This window comes from Lagenorhynchus albirostris, chromosome 6, assembly GCF_949774975.1.
Source record: "Lagenorhynchus albirostris chromosome 6, mLagAlb1.1, whole genome shotgun sequence".
In the NCBI taxonomy this organism is placed as follows: domain Eukaryota; kingdom Metazoa; phylum Chordata; class Mammalia; order Artiodactyla; family Delphinidae; genus Lagenorhynchus; species Lagenorhynchus albirostris.
The window spans coordinates 77737982-77762999 of record NC_083100.1 but is presented as its reverse complement, the minus strand read 5'-3'; the positions used below and the strand labels follow the sequence as shown (position 1 = coordinate 77762999).

Here is a 25018-nt window from a genome sequence, read left to right as displayed (position 1 = left end):
GAGTTCATCTTTAGGAAGAAGTGAGGAGGGAAGACACAGATCTGTGTGGGTGGATTGACGTGGTGGTGGGAGCTTTTGGAAGTTTTTTTTCTGATTGCTTATGTTTTCTCGGTGTAATTGGAAATAAGGTCATGAGCTGAGAGTGAATTTGGAGGAGAAGGAATAATTCCTCAATTCGGCAGAATCAAGAATGATTCTTGATCCCGTTATTGAACTCGCTTCATTTTATAGAAGGATGAGGTACCACGCCTCAGAGCAAGGAAGGTTCTCCTAGGCTTTTGGTCTCGATAACCATTGCCAAGAGAAGGGACCAGAGGTGGTGGTTGTCAACCCCGGCTGCACAGTGAAGCTGCTTAAAAAATTCAGATGCCAGGGCTCCATCCTTGAGATTCAGAATAAATTGACCTGAAGTGGGTCCTGGAGAATTAGTGTTTTGTTTTGTTGACTGTTCCAGGTGATTTTGCCAAGCGGTCAGGATTGAGAATCACTGGCCCTGGAGCCTTTTCATCATTTTAATGAAGAGACACATATAGTTTATTCATGGAGAATAGCAATATGGTACCTTGATAATAACATCATTCCTGAAATTTTTCATAGAGAAATATGTGCAGACACTGATGTGCTAGAGACATAAGTGCATTTATGATGGTATAAAATCACATTAGGTAGAAACTTCAGGTTTTTTTTTTTTTTAATCAGCATTGACAATCCTCTCAATTAACTCCTAATGCTTTGTTTTTTCCACATCCATTTCAGTATGGTTTCAACATGGTCATGTCTCATCCACATGCTGTCAACGAGATTGCACTAAGCTTGAACAACAAGAATCCAAGGTAAGCTGGCTTTGTAATGTACAAATCTGAATCGAACTAGGGACACCAGAGAGCTTATCGACAATCAAATTAGAGTTGAGAAACTTTCAAGCATGACTTTTTTTTTTTTTTTTTTTTTTTTTCCGGTAGGCGGGCCTCTCACTGTTGTGGCCTCTCCCATTGCGGAGCACAGCCTCCGGACGCGCAGGCTCAGCGGCCATGGCTCACGGGCCCAGCCGCTCCGCGGCATGTGGGATCCTCCCGGACCGGGGCACGAACCCGTGTCCCCTGCATCGGCAGGCGGACTCTCAACCACTGCGCCACCAGGGAAGCCCAAGCATGACTTTTTAAATTAAGATTGTCGATAGACTCCCTGGCTAAGTAGAATTTTCTTTTCAGCTATGTTACAGTTTTACAACTGGTGACAACTCTGGCCCTGTCTTCAAGCTTTCATTCCTCTTGAGGCCTGGTTCTCAGCATCCTTGCAAATTTAGAGCGTGGAGCTTCCAGGTTGTCAGGACTGGGGCCAGGAGAGTCTTGATACAGACTTAGCCACACCACTTTTTGCTGAAAGCTAACTAAAACTACTACCGCTTGTCTACACTTCATTTGCAGCCTTTACATGTGTAGCTTTTATTGCCAAACCAAAAGAGGAACCCAAACAAAACAAAAATAACTGCCCGCAGATTTCTTTTCATATTCACTTTCCTATATAGGCAAGTGCATATATTATTCATTTCACAGATTACCTCTAGAAGCCTGTTTCCGTCAATTTATTTTAGTTAGTGTAATGCACTTTCCATTCTAGTGCATTTCTGCATTTCACACTGTTACTCCCTTTTATCAGACCTCTCTGATAAGACTGCATATTGTGAAAACTGTTAATTCAGCTGAAAAATATGATTATAAATTAGATCCTTGCAATGCAAACGCTAAACCCTATTTAAATGTTGGATTTTATTATTCATACTTCCCCTGGTTAACGCTTTTGCAACTTTCTGATAGCTTCCTTAGTTTACTAGAATCCCAAGTAGTCATGCTTCTTTGTCACTGTCTTCCCCTGAGGGAAGTCATTATTCATTTTTCTTAAGACAATTGATATTGTGGATTATCAGAATGATCTTTGTTTAGAGGTTGGCAATAGCTTTTATTCCAGAAAAAAGATGAAATACTGAAGTAATCGTACTCTGAAGTAACAACGCTGTCCTTGACATTGTATTTGAAAACTTAGATTGTATCTCTAAGGTTTTCCTTCTAAAAATATTTCAGACGGAGTTTTATTTTCTTGAGTCAGAGAAAATCTTCTTGTATTAGCACAGCTGTAAGCCCAGCTCCTTTCAGATCTCCTGTGTGGGAAGAAGTGATGGAAGCTTGCATTATTGTGGGGATTTTTATGGAGCCATTGCAGATTAGCAGATTTGCAATGTAAGGTGTTGATTTCCGTTGATTTTGAACTTTTTCAGCAAATGTTTTATCTCTGACTCTAGAATCAGAGAAAGTGTTTAACCAGTGGGTGGTTTTACTGAATATTCTCATGTTTCCTGTTGTCTTTAGCTCATTAAAAATACTTTTTCAACCACATTACACTGAGTCACTTGATGATAGGACTAAAAGACTTAATCTTCCCATAATTAATTTTCATTTGTGAGTAATTTGTAATCTTGGGAATAGGAAACATGCCTTCCAAACTTGCTACCCTAGATAAGCCACATGTATAGAAGTTCGTAAAGGTTTTAAAATGTATGTGCTTTAATATAACTATGCCTTAATTAGTAAAAGTTTAAAAAAATACATGGACAAATATCATATTCATCTTGGAAGGAACAGCAGACTCATCGTTCATTCACTTTCACTGATGTGTGGTTTTTTTCCTTCTTGTTTTGACAGAACAAAAGCTCTTGTCTTAGAGCTGTTGGCAGCCGTTTGTCTTGTCAGAGGCGGGCATGAAATCATTTTATCAGCATTTGACAACTTTAAGGAGGTAGGATATTCTAGTTTTAAAAAGAATGCTCACACAAACATATTTGGACATCTTTGAACAGAATGATTTGCCTTTTGTGTGTGTGTGTGTGTGTGTGTTTTATTATTGAGATAGAATTGACATATAACATATTCGTTTCAGATGTACAACATAGTAATTTGATATTTGTATATATTGCAAAATGATCCCCACAGTAAGTCTAGTTAACATCCATCACCATGATTCACGTTTTTATTTATATTAGGGCTTAAGGGGTATAATAGTTAATTTTCTAAGGTGTCACTGAGGGAGAAGTAATGAACCTAGTCTAAATAAATGGATGCATTAAGCTGTTTTTGGTGTCTCATTTCTAAGAAGCGCTAAAAACTATTTGCAGGGCTCATTTTCCTTTGGAGAACACAGAATAGCCAAGTTTGAAAACTGGTTTTGTTAAATGTATGTTGTTTTCATATGATTGTTACTCGAGCATCCACCTTGTAAATTTTACGAACTCTTTCATCCTAGTTACTTTCCTCAAATCATATGTGTGATCCCTGCTTTGCTGGATGCTATGAGAAATCACTCAAATAACTACAGACACTGATTTTAGCAGTCTGTAATCTTAATCAGGTGATCTTGTCACAGGAAAACAGTAAACCAATGGACATGCACGATTGAAATGGAAACTAAATGACTACAAAAGAAGAAACAATTACACATAGATAATATGCCACCAAGAATTCTGAACCAAAGTATCAAGGCATCACAGCTGAACTCATAGCCAGTTTCTCTTGGTGGTGGTGTGCAGCCTTACATAGCCAAGAAGGGTGCCTGCTAGCTCCCCTGTAAGTGTCTAACATCTGAGGCTACTTTGAGGTGGGACATGACCAAAGTAATTGAAGGCACATGGAGCCCCAGATTACAGTAGCATCGGCCAAGTTGTGCCTTTCCCTGGCAGTCCCATTTGATTCCAGATGCTTTTGGATTAAGACCCCAACTGGATTAAAATCTAGATCTCAGGGGAACTTCCGACCCCCTCTCATCTTTCCTGGGAACCTCTGGAGTAGAACTCAGCTAGTATTTATTGGAGAACTCCTATGTGCCAGGGGCTGTGCCAGGTACACACATGAAATCATTTGGTTCTTACAGATAAATGTTAATATCTCCATGTTACAGAAGAATAAAATTTCAAATACATTATTTGCTTATGGTCCCATGGCCAGATAAGCAGCAGAGCCAGGATTAAGATTTGGTGCTGCTGACCTTGAACTTCTGTTTCCAGTGACTTTTGGTCCCCATTGTGTGTGAATCTCCTGAGACAGGACCTAGGAGCCCATCCCCCTGCCCTATCCCCTTAATTGGACTCACTACCCCAGCTGAAGGATGTACTAGTGAGCAACCCATAATCCTTTACATGGGCTGGCAAGCTTCAAAGATACTTCAGTCAACAGGGGAAACAGTCCTCCTGCCCCTTCATTTGCATTGTCTCCTTCCCCTGCAGTCACTGCCTTTAGATTTTGATATCCTCCATTTTGCTAATGCCAACCATGGACAGAAGCAAATATTGTCTTTTTATGTATTCAGCCTTAGTAGTGAAAAATATTCGGGTTCTAAGAAAATGATGAAGAATAGTAGTGATTCTTTAAATTCATATTCTGGCTTCCAAAACAAATAGAGTCTTTAGAGATAAGAATGTGTGAGTGCTTGTCTGTGAATGTTTTTGTATATCATTTACAGGACATAAAACTTATATTTATAAAAGGAGATATGTGGGTGGATGGATCTAAAAAGAAAGTAAAACAGCATGTGAAGCTAATATAACTCCCACATCTTTATCATTAGATCATATTTTGAACATACCACATGCCAAATCTTTTCCACACTGGAAGCACTTACCATACAGTTATCAGTGACCCTTGTTATAATAAAAGTCATATTATAACAAGCAACTGATTATACTGCAGGTCAAATTCTGTCCTAAAATTATAATTGTATAGAATCAGTGTTCATTAAAGCCAGTAAATCACGAGATGAATGTTAAATTTGTTTTCTCTTAGATAAGGTAGAGTGCCTGTCTTATGCATAATAGGCACAGAAATACTTGCAGGATTGAGTTTTAACTATCTGGTGTCAGAATTGTATATGGTTTAGCCATTTAGGGCATTGCGTGTGCTTAGTTGAAAAAAAAGAGTTATCCTGCTAAATCTAATAGTTGGCTAATAGTAAAGAGGACTAAATTTTGACTTTGAATTTAGAGCTTTAACCAAAATCTCCCTCATTTCTGTAATTTCTTGTGAATGATGGTGGGTGTTTAAGTTCTGATATCTCCTTGGACTGGCAATTGCATCTCAGAAAACAAACCATGTCACGTGGGAGAGGGGACACAGACAGAGCTGGTTCTGTGGGTGCTCTTGGCTTGCATTGACCTCAGGCTCTGGTGTTCATGTAGACAGGCCAGGAAAAGGATTATTCTAATAGCCATATGCAGGAGGCCAGGGCAGGAGCCCGTTCCTGAGAAACTGCATTCTTAGCTGTAGGTCAAAAGACATCCACTTATTTATCTGTTCAATGTGAGGGTGAAAAAAGTTAGTGTATATTGACCTTGTTTTTTTTTTCTTTTTTTTTTAATGTAATGCCACACAAAGGCCAGCATCTTTTGAAGCTCTTCCTTTTCTCTTTTTCTCCTGTCTTTATGTGGTTTTTATTTTTCGTGTACATCATAGTGAAGAGTATATTCTTTAATCATTTTAGCAAAATGTCAGTGGAATCTTTTGGGTTTGGGAGAGAGGTTTGGGAGCCAGCTGTTCCTGATCAGGAAAAGTTGTCCTCACGATCTCAGATGCCTGTGCAGATAGGGTCTTGGTCAGTGAGAAATGCCCATTGAGCTGCCCATGGCCGAGAGAGCACCATACCAGCTACGGGGGTCCTAGGGAGTAGGGTCAAGGAAGAGTCTTTGCCCTCAAGAACATTGTTTTGAATGCTTTTATCCCGTTTAGTAAGTGGGATTCCGTTCATCTCCTTAAGAAGGGACGAAGGGATTATCCCTGTTTTCACTGGGGGGAATGGTGTAGGGTGATTGTGGGCTTCAGTATCAGATGTCAGTATCTATTTTGGCAGATAAAATAATGTGCATTAGAGTGCCAGACGCTTTGGGCTTGTATCACCGCTAGAGTGTAGCCAAGCATACTGCTGCAGTGTGGCACCAGGTGCTAAAAGGATATTTAAAGACCACACATCTTAAGTATGTGGCACGATGGTTTTCCTCTCTGCTTCTTGAGCCAACAAATCCATTCTGTCCTATTTGACTACCACTAATTAATTCAAATTTAGATTAAAAGAAAGTATCTTTTAGCTTTTCATAGATTTTAATGTATGATTACATTAATTTCTCATATTTCAATTAATATTCAGAATCCCAACCAGTGTGGTTTTCTCTGTTTTCGCAAAGACATCTTATGCCATGTATCTTATAACATCTGTAGTACATATTTTAGAAAAATAGCACTTCCAATTTAATGGTATCTGATGGTGGGAAGGATATTAATCGAAGACCTTGCTTTTGGTGGTTTTGGGGGTTTGGGCCTAAGCCTGACATCACTGAGCAGGCACATATATCACCTCAATGTATATGATGATAAATGAGTTTTAATTACATAAATTTAGATGGTAAGCTTGTACCAAGCATGGTTTGTAACATGCCTTAAAATGTTGAGTGTAGTGAGTAGTTGAAGACTAAACCTTTAGTCATCTATTATGCTCCTTGACTTCTTTTCCCTTAAAAATTTTTTTTTTTTTGCGGTACACGGGCCTCTCACTACTGCGGCCTCTCCCGCCGCGGAGCACAGGCTCCGGACGCGCAGGCCCAGCAGCCATGGCCCACTGACCCAGCCGCTCTGCAGCACGCGGGATCCTCCCGGACCGGGGCACGAACCCGCGCCCCCCGCATCAGCAGGCGGACCCCCAACCACCGCACCACCAGGGAAGCCCAAAAAAAAAGTTTTTTTTAAATAAAGGGAATTAGCATATCTAATTGTGATGTTGAAACATCTCCCCATGAAAATTTGTGGTCCTGAATTGAGGACCAGGGTGAGAGCAAGGAGTCATCCATCTGTTTTTCCTTATTGGCTAATTTAGCCACAAGGAAGGACAGATTACCACCTTCCCTAAATTGATGCTTTCTTACTTACCTGGCAGTATATATTTATGAGCATTTGCTCTACCAGACAGAAAAAAGAATACGTTTGAAAGTAAAGATCGCTCTGTTGGTATTTGCATTAGTTCAGGGTCTTGTTTGCAAGAGGCAGAAACTGACTCTAGCATACAGAAGAAAGGGTTGATTGGAAGGATGTCAAGAAATGCACAGAGCTGACAAGAAGCCTGGAGAAACAGGCCTAGAAAATGGGCAGGCATTCCTAAAATGTGGCTGGACTCTCAGGCTGTGACCTTGAAGCCTAGCCGCCATAAACACTATTTGGGGTTCTGGTCATGCTTTTTCTTCTCTCTCAAATGACATGGGCCATAGCTTGCAATCTGCTGGGTCATAAAACTACACTTACTGGTTAAGGATCAACTGGCCCCATTTTGGAGTTAGGAACACTATATTTAATCCAGTTTCCCTTAAGAACCTTGAGGTCTCCTACCTAGACTTCACTCTCTTCAACTTTTCTTAGTCTTCCTACTTTTTTCTATTATATTCTTTGATATATCTGAGAAACTGCCTTTAAGAAAGTGTCCCCAAAAGTCTGCAAAAAAAAAAAAAAAGGGTAAAATTACTGAGGCTGTGTAGACTCTGCAACAGAATAGCTCACTGTGACACTAGTAATAAAACCCTCTGGGGACTTTGAGCTACCAGCTCCCCCAGGCAGCTGGGAGGTGCGCCTGGAATTCATCAGGATTCCAGATCTATTATAACTGTGTTCTCATCTGCTTCCAAAATGACAGCATCTGGCTTTAACAAATAAGCCTGAGGCCTGAGTTTGGTTATTAAAGGCCCAATGCCTTCCCACTTTTGACCTTTCAGCACAGATAGATGGAGCCTTGTGAAATGAGTCACTCAAGGCCACCAGCTCTCTTGTACGCAACACTCTTGGCAGGAGCCATTGTTTTTTTCACGTATTGCTAGAAGGCTTCCTAAGTAAGCTGATGTGGTTTAGCTACTGGGCATCTGAAAGCACTTGTGCTACACATTATTACGTTGATTTAAGAAGGCCTGTCAAGTTTTATTTACAACGGGTCAAATTGGGCAGGAAGGAGAGCAGACATTTTGGTGTGCTTCCAGCATCCCTCAGAATCTAGTCCCATCTAATCTAACCTCTCAAATATTTGAAGGGTGTAGGATTATAAATCCAGCACAAGCCATCCAGATAACTCATTCAGTGGTAAAATTCTCAACATAGAGGGCAGGGTACTTAGTTTTTTCAGTCTCTCATTGAACTATAAGCAATGTATTCTTTCAAATCTCAGACTCTGGGAGTGACACTTCTAGAGCATGTGCGTATTTCACCTTATCAGGCCAGAATTAGACTGATCTAATTCACCTGGACTCTTCTCCGGCCAGTCCATCTTCCTAGGATTGGGAAGCAAAGTCGCCATGATTATCTTTTGGGCTGTGTATTCACTGTGGCAGTTATTCCTTGTTCATAATAAATTACCCCAAACTTAGTTTTATTAGGCTGTGGATTCAGTGTGTCAGGAGGTCAGTCTGGGCATGGCATGGATGATTGTCTTTGCTCCATTGCATCTAGGGTCTCATCAAGGAAGATCTGATTGACTAGGGGCAGGGATTCACTTGGAGGCTTCCTCACTCATGTGTCTAATTTCTGGGCTGTGATGACTTAAAGGCTGAGCTCAGCAGAGCCTGTTAACCAGAGTGCCTCCATGCAGGCCTCCATGTGGCTGGAGCTTCTCGTAGCCTGACAGCTGGCTTCCAAGAGGGAGTGTCCAGGAAGGAGCAGCTTCAGAGCTTCAAAGAGACAGAAATCACAACATGTCTTCTGAACTAGTCTCTGAAGTCATCCGTGTCACTTCTGCATTCTGTTGGTTCAACTGAGTCACTAACGCCAACCCAGGTGCAAAGGGGAAGGCAGTAACTTTACTTCTTGATGGGGGAGTGTGAGAGTCACAGTGCAGAAGAACATGTAGGTAGGAGGGACTCCTGTGGTCATCTTTGGAAAATATTGAATACAATTCACCGCAATGAATTTTTGAGAATTTATCAATTTATCTCTAGCTGTTCCTCTTCTGTTTTCTCTCTCTTCTTCACCCAGTGTAATACTTGGTTTCTCTTCCGGACTGAAAACTGTATAAACTTTTTCATTGGTGATAGAAAGGATGGTTGCTACTTTGAAGCAGTGTACAATGGGCAAACAATATTTTGAGAGACTTTTCAGAGGAGAAAGGAGCCATTTATATAGGATTTATGAGGCCGTGGTAATGAACTAGTTACTTCTTTATCATCTGTGTCTTTATCATGTAGTAAGGAAGTGAAGGCTGGTACCCTTCTGATCATCAAGGGATGAGTGATGCTAACTTACTGGAAAAAATTATCATGAATATTTGAGTGCCCCTGTGTGTCAGAAACATTGATAAACACTGGAAATAAGAAATATGACCCTTAAGAATTCTACCCTTAAGAAGGACCATCCCAATCTAGTTAAGGAGACAAATATTTCTATAGTTATCCTACTAGGCTGTATGAAGGTAATGCCAGGCTGTAGGTTTCTCCTTTACAAAGAGGAGAAACAGCTAACCAAGAAGAGGGGTGGGAAGGAGGGCAGATATTGGGTCCGAGCTTTCAGGGGAGGCATCCTATAGGAAAGGGTGCCTGAGTTTAGGATGAATAAGAATTAACCAGGTATATTCACTTCTTATCACTGCTCTAACAAATTGCCACAAGCTTTAGTGGCTTAAAACAACACAAGTTTATTATTTTACAGTTCTGTTTGTCGTATGTATATAAAATAAGTCTACAGGTGGTATTCTTCTGGGAACCCATTTCCTTGCCCTTTCAAGTTTCCAGAAGTTGCTTACATTCCTTGGCTCGTGACCCCTTCCCTGACTCTCATCCTCTGGCCTCTTTTCTTTAATGACCATCGTGATTATATTGGGCCCACCCAGAGAATCCAGGATAATCTCTCCATGTCGAGATCCTTAACTTAATCATATCTGCAAAGTGCCTTTTACATTTAAGGTAAATATTCACAGGTAACAGGGTTTAGGACATACATGTCTTTGTTTAGCTTGCATCTCCAGTCTTAAAGGAGGGATGTGTGGGAAGAGAACAGGTGGGATAAGAAGTTAGGGGCAGGTCACGAAATACCCCATTACTTATTCCAGAGTCTTTATGTGGCCCAATGGCCTAATGGTCACAAGGGGCAGTGGCAGGAAAGGTATTCCTCAGTCTTCTCCAAGCATTGGCTATTTAGATTAACTCTCTCAGTTAGTAAAGAAATAGCGGTTACATTTTGCTGCAAAAGTCTGTTGGGTGGGCCCAGCGTGAGGTCACTTTGCCAGAGCAGGATGTGGTTGGGATCTGAGGTTTCTTTCAGACATTTTGCCCTTCATATTTCTCACTCCTTGGGCCTCTTTCTCCACTGACAGTCGTTTGCTCCCTCAGCCGCTGTGGTCATTCACTTCTAGCATCTTCAGGACTTTCCTTTGATGTGGGCCCGGGAAAGCCTTTTTTTTTTTTTTTTTTTTTTTTTGCGGTACGAGGGCCTCTCACTGTGGCCTCTCCCGTTACGGAGCACAGGCTCCGGACGCGCAGGCTCAGGGGCCATGGCTCACGGGCCCAGCCGCTCCACGGCATGTGGGATCTTCCCGGACCGGGACATGAACCCGTGTCCCCTGCATCGGCAGGTGGACTCTCAACCGCTGCACCACCAGGGAAGCCCCAAGCCTGTTTTTTTTTAAAGGAAATACAGGAGATCAGGGCCCACTACAAAACTGTGCACCTCCACCAGCTCCACAGATGCGAAGTCCCAGTCTGCAGCGCCATGTTCTTGTCTGTTTGCAGTTGAAACAGACACAGCCAGAATCCCAACCTGCACAGAAGCCTAGCCTCCTCTCCAAGTCACCTCCAGTAACAAGATGGGGGACCACGTTTGCTCAGATAAGCATTTGTCATAATTCAGGAATAAGGTATTTCAAAGAAAAGTTTCTAACTGTTTAATTACCATTTGGGGCAAGCGAGGCAAAGAATATTTGAGTTGGCTTCATGGTCTTCTACAGCAGGATGAGCAGAAGACAAGCCTTGTGAGAAGTTGCCATTGGGGTGGCGTTTCCTATTATTTCTCTTAGCCCAGGAGGTTTTTCACTGACTAACAAAAACTTGCAGAAACGTGGTTTCCCCCAGATTTGTTTACACATTCCCTGGGAGAGCTCCAGGGCTACAGGTTGACAGCAGGGGCCCAGGACCTGGGGGCGGCTTGAAGTGAGGCTTTGTAGTATTAAGGGTCAGTCGAGTGTCCTGGGACACAGACTGTCACCACGGGTGACACCAGGAGCCAGTCCCAAAGATCACATTTTTGAGTTCCTGCTTTAATGAGTCTGAAATCCAAACTGGAGTTTGGGAAAATGACTATTTGAGACTATCCCTCCATTTAGATTGGAGAATTGCTTTTTCTTCCCCCTAAAGGTCTCACGTGTTACTCCAGGGAGTTCTCACAGGAAGCGGTTTGGCCCCTAATATGTAGGAACATGGATGTTAACCCAGGATGTTAGTTCTCGCTCTATAACATGCGTTCAAGAAGCTAGGGGGAAATACTTCATGCACTTGAAAATAACGGTCTTCAATTTAATTTAAAATAAGTTTGCTAATATTTAATTTGTGTTTATGTTACGTGAGTGTTTGGGGTGAGTGCAGACATGTCCCAGTGTGACCTCTGGGTCTCTGCTCAAAAGCAGAACGAGTGACAACCTAAACTGCAAAACCACTGCCCGTTTTCGTTTGGTGACCTTTGGCGTCTGTTCATTTAGATCCCTGTGGAACAAATGCAGGCGTGATTCTGACAGGACCACTTGGATATATTTGGCCAAAGTGTTTAGAAAATGTGGTTCTGATGGTTGTGCATTTTCATCATCATTGAATCCCTCAGTCTTCACCCGTTTATAAATGTGAAAGGTTAGGATGAACTTTTGAATTTACATGGTAGAAAGAAAAGTAGGACGTTATTGCCATACTGTATGTCTTAATATTTAACTTATTCTGAAATATATTCTGTACCATTATACATGTTGGCTGTTGTAGAAAAGAAGCATAATTGGTCCTGTGAAAGGAGACCATTCTCCTGAAATTCAGCATTTACAATACCCTAAAAGCCCATGGTTGGGAAAAAGAAATGGATTTTGTATTAAAACTTCAAGTTAATCACCTTTTTAAACTCACAGTTGGTTTGAGTAATGAAAAACATCCTTAAAGAGAACTGGGGAGTTATAAGAGATACTATTCTTCTGACCCAAAGGTGAAAAAAGCCAATAACCTGTTACTGATTATTTCAACATTTAAAAAAAAATAAATGTGACAACTTAAAACTTGTCTCTGCTTAAAGTGAGGTATATCTTACAACTGTTTTGTTACCCAGCTGTTTAATATTCCAGTGTCCCCAAAGTGGAAAAATTTGTATACAAATGAGTTTTCTATGATTTAGTAAAAATATATGACACAGTTTTTGTTTAAAAAGGCAAAATAATAATAATAATAAAGGAAATACAGGAGGTAATGGTACCTGGGGCAGATTATCACGCTATCTGGCGAGGATTTGTAAAGATGCTTTGCTTCTCAACCTTTTTTTTTTTTTTAAGATTTAATTTTATCTTTGGCTGCGTTGGGTCTTCGCTGCTGCGCGCGGACTTTCTCTAGTTGCGGCGAGTGGGGGCTACTCTTTGTTGCAGTGCACGGGCTTCTCATTGCGGTGGCTTCTCTTGTTGAGGAGCACGGGCTCTAGAGCACAGGCTTCAGTAGTTGTGGCTCGCAGGCTCTAGAGCGCAGGCCCAGTAGTTGTGGTGCAGGGGCTTAGTTGCTCCGCGGCATGTGGGATCTTCCCGGACCAGGGCTCGAACCCGTATCCCCTGCATTGGCAGGCGGATTCTCAGTCACTGTGCCCCCAGGCAAGCCCCTCAGTCTGACTTTAATTAGGCCCTCTTCTCTCTCCACAAGCCTGAGTGCAGTTTTGCACAAGAGGGAGCTTCCCCTTCCATTTCATTTGTAGCAGCCACTCTTTTTTTTTTTTAAACAGGGTGTTACCTCCTTGTTTTTATTAATGTAAAAATGCCATTTCTAAAACCTGTGCCCTCTGCCAACTGTAAAACAGTAGGCCTATGTGCCCTGTATCATATTCTAGGACGATAGCAACGAAAGACCTAGAGAGAAGGCAGCGAGAGCTGTGTGTTACTCTAAGGCCCCAGAGAACCTGAAGCAGAGGCTGGCACAGGGCCCTCCACGTGGAGCTTTCACTTGGGAGGTGTTTCTTTGACACTTAAGTGATGCTCTGGTTGCGGGTACATAAGGATGGTATAAAGCACTCTGCCGTGAGTTGGTATGAGAATTGGGGTCAAAACTCTTCTAGCTTTGGTAATATCATCACCAGAAACCACTGGAATGAGAGTTTCAGTTCCCGGTCAGGATATTTTTGCCATTCTGGCATTTTATTTCTGCAGAGTAAGGCTAAAGGATCTTTAACTGTAGGATTACCTTGGTTTCTTTTTCAGTGAGAAAGAACTGCCTCCTTATTCTCTGTCTCCCTCACTCCACCCTGACTTGCATAGTAAGGATATATGTTTTTTAAGTCTGTATCTTGGGACTTAAGTATACTTTAGTATTCTACGTTTGTTCTAGCTGTTTTCTAAGTCGTTTTAAATAAGTGGAAATAGAAAGAATTGTTTTTAAATGTCAGTAGGTTATAGGTTATTATTATATTGTTGCAGGTTATTTCAGTTGTTATTAAGCCCAGTCTAAGCAGTGACTAAGCTAAGGCACAGGACCACATCCACCATCAGCTTCTAGTTTCAAATAGAGCCGTTAAAATAGTTATGAAAGTGCTTGTGCTGGATATGTTAACTAGGGAAATGATAAGACAAATCATATGTATATCATATGTACGTATCTATGTGTATATATATGTATGTACATGTATTATGAGTGACAGTAGAAAGATGTATTTATGCGTAGTAATGCCCTAAAGGGAAACCAGTGAAAGGATTTGGAGTGGCAGTGTTGCTTCTAATTTGTATGTGTGTTTATTTCTATTGCTTGTATTGTTTGGGAAGTAACACTTTGCCTAGTGTGGCTAAATGTTCCTATTGTGCAGGGTGAGATTTTCCCTTCCAGGAACATTTCATTTGACTTGCTTTCTCTTGTACTTTCTAAAGATGTTCAGTTATCTTTTGTGTAACATCTCTCCAAAAATAAAGGCACTGATCATTACCACTTCTTTTCAGAACTAATAAAGCCAGAATTCTTTGGAAGTTCTAGGGAGTTGTTGAGCCAGATATATTTGTTACCGGGAGAAAAGCACTGTTATAAGATCAGGAGAGTTTGACAGAAAATAAAAGGCATGATTTTTGTCCCACAAAACTACCATTGCCTTGAAAAAGGCAGGACTGACTTTAATAGGTATTTAGTTAAGGACCAAATGTGTGCTAAGGTTAACAGCAATTCAAAACTTTTAGAATTGTGTTTATGTGTATTTTTATTCCCTATTATAATTTAAGCTAAAGTTTTAGTTGCTTTTGCCAATGAATATGCTTATTGAGCTTGATTCCCTGTATGAGTCAAGTTCAAATTTCATTTGAAATTTAAATACTTGTAAAACATAAGCATATTTTTTATTTATTTGGGTTCCATAGTCAATACAGAAGGGTTTTGTTTAGTTTCTTTTAAACTAGCAAACAGTCATCTTCAGAAAGAAAACACGAGCAGCGTTCATGAAACTGTTGCATTTTATTCCACATTACAAACATTAGCTAGCATATTTGATGAATGTATTAAAAAGGCATATGCATATATAGAAAGAGTAAGGCTACCATTTATTGGTTTGCTGAGTGCCGACAGGCTAGCATATATTACTTTAGTTATAAGCTCTACCCTATGAAGTAGGAATAAGGAAAGAGAGGTTCAGAGTAAATAGGCCTACTGACATACTTTAGTAACTGGCAGGTTTGGAGTTTTTACCCAGATCCATTGATCTCCAAGGCTCCGTACTTGGAGTCAGTGTTACATAACATATTGTTACTTATCAAACACCTTCTACACAAGTTGATACACACCCTCGATCTTCTACTAAAAGGCAAACAAAACGTTACTGACTGGGTAGATTATTGGAGTGTTTGAAGTTATTAGTAAAAGCCAGGACAAACTGGGCTGTTTTTATGGGGCCCAAAGAGAGAGGATCGGTCTTGAGCACCGTTACAAAGGAAGAGACTTGATTTGGTTGGTGGAGGCGACTCTGGGAACAGAGGAAGAGATGGGCATGAAGTCCGTCCTAGGGGCAGTATATGTCAAAATCAATGTGCTAGCGACAAGAAAAAATATTTGACTGGGGCCCATGTTACAAAATAAAGCATGACAGGAGGCAAGTACGATTAAGGTTCTGATGAAGAGTGGAGATTCAGAAAATCTTCACTGTGATTTATTTATTTATTTATTTATTTTGACCATGCTGTGCGGCATGCAGCATCCTAGTTCCCTGACCAGGGATTGAACCTGTGCCCCCTGCATTGGGAGTGCAGAGTCTTAACCACTGGATCGCCAGGGAAGTCCCTTCACTGTGATTTAAAAAAAAAAAAAAATCTCAAATGGACGACAGATAAAAGTAGGAGGGAAAAGAAAAATGATAAGGGAAGCAACTAATACTTATGTAGTACTTTACAGTTTATAAAGTGCTTTTATATCTACTCCATTTGATTCTGTGGAAACCTGAGAAGGGCATTTTATGTAATTCTGATAAATCTTAGAAATTATCATATATGCATAAAAAACAGAGCAGAGAGATGCTGGAGATTGGAAGATAGGCAGGTCAGGCATTAAACGACTGGGCCCTGGACCAAATTTGTGGCCATGACAATGGGTACGAAACCATAAAATTGAAGAAAAGTCAACAAGAGACAGAGTGATCCACTGAATATGGGGATGGACATAATTGGAGAGCAAGAATCTATTCAAACAGCATACATTTAATTAAGAAGAAGGAAGCACAGCCACGATGAACAAATAAGATCTGGGAATTTTTTTTCAGGTGAAGAAAATTAACTTTGATTTTTTATTAAGTTAATTTTTTTTTAGTGATGGTAAAACGTCCAAGGTCAGATTCTTAGTTCTGAACTGAAGATAATGAATGAGAGAACAGGCTTAAACAGAGGTGACTGGGAATTGTGTGTGTGTGTTTTTTCCAAGTAGAGAATAGAATTATACTAAGGAGTTGAACTCCAAAGGGCACCAGGCTAGAATGAGCTAGAAGGATGCTCAGAAGAGCCTTTGTGCTTTATGAAGCGCACAACACAGAGGTAGTCAAGGGGAGAAGAGGATATCTGGTGGGTCTGGTATCTTGTGGTGCAAGTTCTTGCTTTAGGTGACAAGTTAGTCAAATGACCTCTATATCCCTTCCAATTCTATAGTTTTATGATTCTATGTAAAATTTTGCCTACACATGCCTATGTAATATGTATATTCAAAGCGTTACAGCTGAGAAAGATAAAGCGCTTCTTTGACTACAGATATAAAAGCAAGGTACCTAGATAATAAAATGATAGGTACAAAAATTTATGAACACGAACAAAAAGTAACATGTGCAAGGCCATTTGGTAAGATAGTAACAAGCTTAGGATAGAAATAGATCACTGTGGTTTTAGGCTACACTGTGATTTTAGTCCCCAGTTCCTTTTTATAACTGCCTGGAAATGGCTGCATTAGTCTCTAAACCCATAGTCAAAGGAGTTTGCTGCTTCCCTAACCAGGAAGTGAGCTGCATGTGCTGGGCACACTGCAGGTACCTGCCCCTAGGAAGGTCTAGTCTGTGAAAGCATCCTGGCTTGGGCAGTGTTTCAAAGGCTGGGCTTTTGAGTCATTGTTTCAACTCTTCAGCTCCTGCTCACAGTAGGTCCATAGCCACAGTGGTGCATGTGGCTCCTTCCCAACTCTTTCATGTTATATATGAGCATGAAGTTGAGCTCTCAGACAGAGTTTCCCCCTCAGCTCTGTGTCACTGCAGAGTGGAAATGACCAATCACAGTAACACTGAGCTATAGCTATAGCTTCAGCAGTTTGGTTTTAGCCGTGGAAAGTAACGGTTCCTTCCCCAGTACTCATGCCAGCAACACATGTGGTAGCACAGATTCACTGGTATACTACTAAGAACAATGCTGAATTTCCCATGTTGAAGTATTTTCCAGGAATAGGTATAAAACTAGGGAAGAGTATATTCTATGTGGTAGGTAGCAAGGGCATGGTTAGTGCTTTGGTAAAAGATAATCATCTTTTGGCTCCTTGCATGTTTGTTCTTGATTGTTTGATGTTATAGCATGTCAGGTGTTCCAGGACAAATTTGTTTATTTGGGCACATACACTGAGTCTGATTCTCCCTGAACTTGGGGAATGCATGTCCTATAGACCATGTGGGAGAAAACTGTTTCTGTATTTCTCTCATATTCTTGCTTGAAATCTAACATTTACTTGGCTTTGGGGAAAAAAAATCTAGCCTTATAATGAGCCTCCATGTGACAGAGGTGGACACATCCCAGAGACAACCAGAGAACAGTTAGGGATTGCTGCAGTCCAGCCTGGTAAATGCCAGAGATTGCACCTTGCCTTGTTAAACATAAGAACTGAAGGAAAGTCTTTTTTCTTTTTTCCTACCTTGTAAACTGGTGAAGAGCTCTTTTCTGTATAGAGAAACCTATCCTGTCTCTGAATAGTGTGACTTCCTCTTCATGGAGAGATGGCAGATGAGTTGTTCTTTATATAGTGTGGTTGACTCCCAACAATCTTGCAAGACATTTTACTATTAGAAATCCATTTGTTTGCTTCTTCAAGTTTTAGATTTTAAGCATTTATTGTCTTTCATTTTTCCAAAGAAGACATACAGATGGCCAAGAAGCACATGAAAAGCTGCTCAACATCACTAATTATTAGAGAAATGCAAATCAAAACTACAATGAGGTATCACCTCACACCAGTTAGAATGGGCATCATCAGAAAATCTACAAACAACAAATGCTGGAGAGGGTGTGGAGAAAAGGGAACCCTCTTGCACTGTTGGGAATGTAAATTGATACAACCACTATGGAGAACAGTATGGAGGTTCCTTAAAAAACTAAAAATAGAATTACCATATGATCCAGCAATCCCAGTACTGGACATATACCCAGAGAAAACCATACTTCAAAAAGACACATACACCCCAGTGTTCATTGCAGCACTATTTACAATAGCCAGGTCATGGAAGCAACCTAAATGCCCATTGACAGATGACTGGATAAAGAAGATGTGGTACATATATACAATGGAATATTACTCAGCCATAAAAAGGAACGAAATTGGGTCATTTGTTGAGACGTGGATGGATCTAGAGACTGTCATACAGAGTGAAGTAAATCAGAAAGAGAAAAACAAATATCGTATATTAACGCATATATGTGGAACCTAGAAAAATGGTACAGATGAACCGGTTTGCAGGGCAGAAAATGAGTCACAGATGTAGAGAACAAACGTATGGACACCAAGGGGGGAAAGCCACGGTGGGGTGGGGGTGGGGGTGGGATGAATTGGGCAATTGGGATTGAGATGTATACACTGATGTGTATAAAATTGATGGCTAGGGCTTCCCTGGTGGCGCAGTGGTTGAGAGTCCGCCTGCCAATGCAGGGGACACGGGTTCGTGCCCCAGTCCGGGAAGGTCCCACATGCCGCGGAGCGGCTGGGCCTGTGAGCCATGGCCGCTGAGCCTGCGTGTCCAGAGCCTGTGCTCTGCAACGGGAGAGGCCACAACAGTGAGAGGCCCGCGTACCGAAAAAAAAAAAATTGATGACTAATAAGAACCTGCTATATAAAAAAATAAAATTAAAAAAAAAGAATTTATTGTCTTTGTAGAAATAAAGAGACTGTTTCTCTAGTCCAGTAGTTGTCACACTTGGCTTCAGGACTCCTTTTTACATCCTTACAAATTACTGAAGACCCCCAAAAGTTTTTGTTAATGTAAGTTATGCATTGGTATTTACTATATTCGAAATTAAAATAAAATTTTGTTAAACTTTTAATTTCATTTAAAATAACATAATAAACTCATTATGTGTTAACTTTTTCTATTAAAAAAAAACACCTGCTCTCTAAAACTTAAAAAAAGACACCAGTAATCAGTGAGAACAGTGGTTGTCTTAGTCATCTCAGGCTGCCATAACAAAATACCGTGCACTGGATGGCTTAAACAACAAATTTATTTTCTGACAGTTATAGAGGAAAGTCCCCATGCCAGCATGGCAGTCTTCCTGGCTTTCAGATGGTCACCTTCTGTCTTTGTGCTTAGATGGCCTTTTCTAGGTGTGTCTGTGTAAAGAGAGATCTCTCTTCCTCTTCTTATAAGGCCACCTATTCCATCGGATTAGGGCCCCACCCTTATGACCTCATTTAACCTTACTTACCTCCTAAAAGCCCTATTTCCAAATAGAGTTGAATTGAGGGTTAGGGCTTTAACATGAATTTTGTGGAGACACAATTCAGTCTATAATAGTGGCATTATTTCATATTTTTATACATCTTTTAGAGTCTAGCTTAATAGAAGGTAGCTACATGCTCATGTCTGCTTCTGCATTTAGTCACTTGTGTTGTTTTGGTTGAAGTAGTCAAAGGAAATCCAGCCCCATGAAAATGTGTAGATGGAGAAGGAATTATTTTGAACAGCATTTTCAGATGATAGTGGATATTCATTTTTGATACTATACTATACAAACATTGGATAAGTAGTAGTTTCTTAAAAGTGAGTTGCAAAGTAGAATCTGAAACCATATTAATGAACTTCTTACACTCTCTTACATTAAAATTTATTTGCTTATCTTCCACTTTGTTGAATGTATGCATAATTTTGTAACAATATGCAATGATCACTTGGAAAATAGCAATTCTCTGAATTATCCAGATCATCTAAATATTGACACATCTTATAATGCAGTAGTTTTAAAAATCACATTCGAGGGCTTCCCTGGTGGCGCAGTGGTTGAGAGTCCGCCTGCCGATGCAGGGGATACGGGTTCGTGCCCCGGTCTGGGAAGATCCCACATGCCGCGGAGCAGCTGGGCCCGTGAGCCATGGCCGCTGGGCCTGCGCGTCCGGAACCTGTGCTCCGCAACGGGAGAGGCCACAACAGTGAGAGGCCCGCATAGTGAAAAAAAAAAAATCACATTCGTTATTATTGCCACCAATCCTATCAGAAAAGTCTTTAAATATTAGGAAGCTGTGTTAAGCTCATGGTGGATACAAGTTTTCAAATTCTCATTTTTTCTTGAAAGCTTAATTTTTATCATGGGAAACAAATATTGTCAATTGTTTCCTTTAAAGTAGAAGGTTCATTTAATTGAGTTTTGAAGAAAATAACAGCCAGGAATGACTAAATAGTCATTCTTTCAAACAAAAACGAAAAAGTGGCTAGTTAATCTTGCAACTAGAATAATTACAGAAGTGCTTTCCCTCAAGACAACCATGTGTTTACATGCAGCAAAAGTACTTTATGCAGAGATCTCATTTCCTCATATAGAACATTAAAAAGGTGTGTTTTCAGGGATTGTGATTTAATGTAATTAATGCTTTTTATTGCATTATCAAGGGTATTCTTAAGTGAAACTGGCTTTTTAAAAAAAACAACTGAGGGACTTCCCTGGTGTTCCAGTGGTTAAGACTCTGTGCTCCCAATGGAGGGGATGCTGGTTTGATCCCTGGTCGGGGAACTAAGATCCCACATGATGAGCGGTGTGGCTAAAATATTAAAAAAAATTTTTTTTAATTTTAAAAAATAAACAACTGAGAATGCATGGCTGTGATGAATACAGTGATTACTGATATAATTTGGTGCTACTGCCTTGATTTGTTTTAAGGCACCAGTAGTTTTATTCACCTCCCATTGCTTTTGCACCACCAGTGCAAATGTTAACTCTGTGAAAAAGGCAAGTAACATCTTAGTGTTATTATAAAAATAGTTTTGATCTCAGAGACCCTGTCATGGGGTGGCAGGGGCCCTCAGGGTTCAAACAGCCCACTTTAAGAACTGCTGCCCCAGTCTGTTGTCTGCTGTCACCTTGGGCCGGGTGGAGGTGGTTACAGGAAGCTAAGAGCAGGTTCCTCCTGATGAAGACCCAGAATTGGGACAGAGCACAGAAGAAAGTAAAAGAGATGTGAAATGCGAGTTAGGAGGGAGCAGTGGACAAACTTCAGGCATTTGCCTATTTGTGGGCTGAGGTCTTTGATCTAGCAAACAAAGAGTCCTTGTCTTCAAGGGCTCTGAATTCTTAGCACATCTTTGTTTGATTTAATTTGATTTGTCGTGATTCATGCAAGAGGAGAGAGCATGGGTTGACGTTTGCCTCCTGAGCAGGTCCCAAGGTCTGTGGTGGGAATGCCACAGGACTTACACAGCTCCTACCATGTGCTGTTGCTGTGGTTTAGTGAACACGTGATGACCCCTAGAAATGTGTCGTTGTGTCCCCTCCCTTGCCTTGCTTGACCAAATTGAGTATGTGTTCAAAGGGCAAAGCGGAGAGGAAAAAATGAATGTAATAAAGCAGTGTTAAATAGACCTTTTTCTACTGTTGAGGGATCTGACTGGCAAGTTGTCCCAGAGATGACTGAAGGCCTTCATCATTTACCAATTTAAAAAACAGCCTTTTTTGAAGAACTAGAAGGTACTTTGGCCTTCCTGTAGGAATAGAAGCCTTGTAAGAATCTGTATCCTTACTGATGACCAAGAGATGTGAGTCTTGCAGTGAAGCCAGAGAGATTCGAGGCCACCATTAGGAGTATTTCCGAAAGAGGTCACTGATGACGAATTGTATTGTGGAGCCTTCCTTACTCTCTAGAATTTAATGAAGGCCATCTTTTTTTAAGGGGAGTGATAAAAATGCATCTCTCATTTAAGGTGTGGTGTGTCAACAAGTTACCCTCTGGGGATTTACTAGCTCTTTGCTTCTATGTCAGGATTCTTTATTCAGTACAGCAAAATATATGCAAGGGAAGTAAAACAGTCATCTGGTTGCTTTGTGTACCTGATGCCAAACATCTGGATATTTGGAAACATCTGGAAAAGTAAATGAAGTTTTCATGAGGGTGTTTAGCATTATGTGGACAAAGCCTCTGGTTCGTAATCAGATGTCTGCCAGCCCAAGATGGTTACAAATGCTTTATTAATTTATGAGGGAGGAGGCAGGATCCATTGCAGAAACATTGTTGTTTAGCTTTCGCTAGTTTTTATTTCAGTGGAGTGAGATCAGGTTGTTTTGTTTCCGAATGCTTCCATCTGATGACCGTTTCCGCTTTTAAATCCCAAGGAGACGGGAGAGCCAGCAACAGGTTGGCGTGGTCAGCCTCTGACACGGCAGCCACCCAGCGTCTGTGTTTGAAATGTCTGGTCACCTCAGGGGAAACGATAATAGACCCCGACAACCACAGAACACCCCAGAAAAGTTGAGCCACCATGGCGTCAGTAATCCATAGACTGCTGGTGCTCTTGATAGAAGGTAAAAGATGCTTTCCCCTAGGACTGACGGTGCAATAACTGTTTACTTCATGGGGCCCCAAAAAGAAAACGGAACTTTTGTTCCCTGGCAGGCCCTGAGAGGGGTAGTCTAATCAGTCATAATAGACGGTGCCTTTAAAACGGGGCCTTCCCGAAGGGAGCCCTGCGGATCGTAGGTGCCTATTGTGAGAAGAGAAGAAGAAAGTACTGAGGCAGGCGCCAGCAGGGCAAGAAGGAAACACTTAAGCGAGGGGCCTTTCATTTTTATATAAGTAACCCTGAAGCATATTTTATAGCCGCCTTGTAAGTCAGGCCTCAGTCTGGCTGCAGACTTTGTGTGGTACCCTGGGAGCTGTTGCTGGGGGAAGCCAAAGACAGTCACTAACCTTGAAGGGGAAGGAGAGATGGCTGAAGGGCGGCAGTCTGTTGTTCATTTCAACATCTGGCTAGCAAGATAATGCTCTTTATTACAAGGCTTTTGTAAAACCATCTTTTCTCCGCTGTTAGCCTTTAGGGAAATCATCCCCTAAACTCTGCCCACCCTTAGAGACGCTCTAAGCCACTGCCTCTTTTGCATTCCAGAGCCTCCGGTTTATCCAAATGGTTTGGGACGCTGGTCAGAAATATCTTTCACAGATGTTGGAGAACAGGGTTGAGTTGTTTTTTCGCAGGAGCTGTGCTTTTGCTTCAGCTCTCCTTGAAGTGAAAATGTATCTTGCTTGCCTTGGGTGTGGCCCGTTTTATCTGGGCAGGGCAGGATTTATCCACTTCACAAGCAGAGAGAGCCAAGATGCCGTGAGATAGGGCTTTGCCCTTCAAGCTTGGTACTCAGGGCCTGCAGAGCCAAGTGCATCTCTATCTAAATTTGCTTTGTGTAGAGCTTCCAGGCCAGTCTGCTTGGGAATATCATGTTATATTGCCATGACTAGATTAGAATTTTAGAGCTTCAAGATACCGAGAGAGAGAATTTTTTTCAAACTTTTATTAGCAATGAAAACGTTCAATGAATCTTTTTTGTCCCCCAGAAGAAATCTTACCAGGCAACTCAGTATAATAATGCAAGTTGGATGAATGAGGATAGAAGTCTCAAGAACTTTATTTGTGCTTTTCCTGCCCCTGCCAGGACCCCCATCCCTGGTGCGCCCCCATCCTTGGAACCCCCAACACTTTCCTCTGTAACCCTTACAGCTTCCTAGAAAAGGATTTCACAACGAACAGTGTAATCTAAGGTTCTCAAATCAATGGATGTGAAAACCAGGGAAGTTCACGGAATTGCCCAAGCGCACAGTGCGGTAATGGTGGTACTGTGACTTGTAACCTAGGTTTTATGCCCCTGTTTAATACTCCGCATAGACTCATTTCTGCCCTCATATCCCATCACCCCCCGCCAGTGTTAGAGCTTAAAGGTGCAAAGAGGGCTGGATGTGTTAGGCAGGACCCCACAGGGATGGGTAGATGGGTGCCTGTGTTTGCAGACAAGTGGTCCAGGATTGATCCCTGCCTGAGTGTTTTCACTTGACATACTGTTAATTAGGGTCAGTGAATTTATTCACATGAGACTGATTTATAAATGATTTATACATGAAGGTGCCTCTTAAGTTTACAGTAGAATATATGCTTTTCCAAAGCATATACTTCTTTCTACCTTGTTGACTTTATTTCTGGTGGCCCTGGCTGTGGAAGTCTAATTCCTAATGCAGTAGGCTTCTCTCCAGTCTCTGCTCAGCCTTCTATGGCCGTGTCTCTTAAATTCACTCCCTACTCTCCCTACTCCAGTGATATAGGAGTTTGTTACTGATATAGGAAACCGATGTCAAAGCTAGCGGGGGAATGAGAAATACCAGTGAAGAGAAAAGTCAAGAAATGACAGGTTTCAATTGCAATAGTACAGTTGTTTTACTTGAAAGTTTTCAGATCATATATTGTCTGGTCTTTGTTGGCAGATGGAAGTTATATGCAGCAGTTTATAATGTACACTAATATATACGTGCAAACATGCTCCTGGCCCTCCTGTACGTTTGATGGAGGCCTTGAGAACACCCCCCGAAGGCCATTGTGTAGATTCGGAAAATCATTCGGGATCAGTGTCTTGTTCTTTTCATCCTCATCAGATTTTCTAAATGAGGCCGTTTCAAAGGAGAGAAGAGGCATGTTCAGCCATGATGATCTTATTTGAAACAAGTGTGCAGGGGTGGTCCAGATGTGAGCTGTATGAGCTAGGATAACTTTCCTTTGATGTGGGACACGACTTTTACCAACCTTCCCCAAACACATCTTCCCATTTCCTGTGGGATTGTAGTATACTCTGGTTTAATGATTGCTAAAGTAACATAGAAACAAATACGAATCTTGTTCATATGCTTCCTTTTATTTTTCCCCCAGCAGAAATGAAGGGGGCCCTGGGAATCCATGCTGTTCCTGTAGAACAGTGTCAGAAAGTACCACCCTGAATTCATTAGTTGAGATTGAGCAGTCTAAACCTTTACAGAGAAGGACTTGATGGAGCTGATAGGAGGGGCCCTTCTAGTTCTTATAGT

The 25018-nt window shown here is 41.2% G+C and overlaps 1 protein-coding gene across 3 annotated transcripts in view; it reads left to right on the top strand.

Moving 5' to 3' along the window:
• Window positions 1-25018, top strand: part of FMNL2 (formin like 2) — a 303763-nt gene that overhangs the window by 238235 nt on the left and 40510 nt on the right. For all 3 annotated transcript variants that reach the window (XM_060152877.1, XM_060152878.1, XM_060152879.1), the window contains exons 8-9: window positions 757-833; window positions 2700-2793. In XM_060152877.1, the coding sequence (XP_060008860.1) occupies window positions 757-833; window positions 2700-2793 (171 nt within the window). The remainder of the gene's footprint in view (window positions 1-756; window positions 834-2699; window positions 2794-25018) is intronic.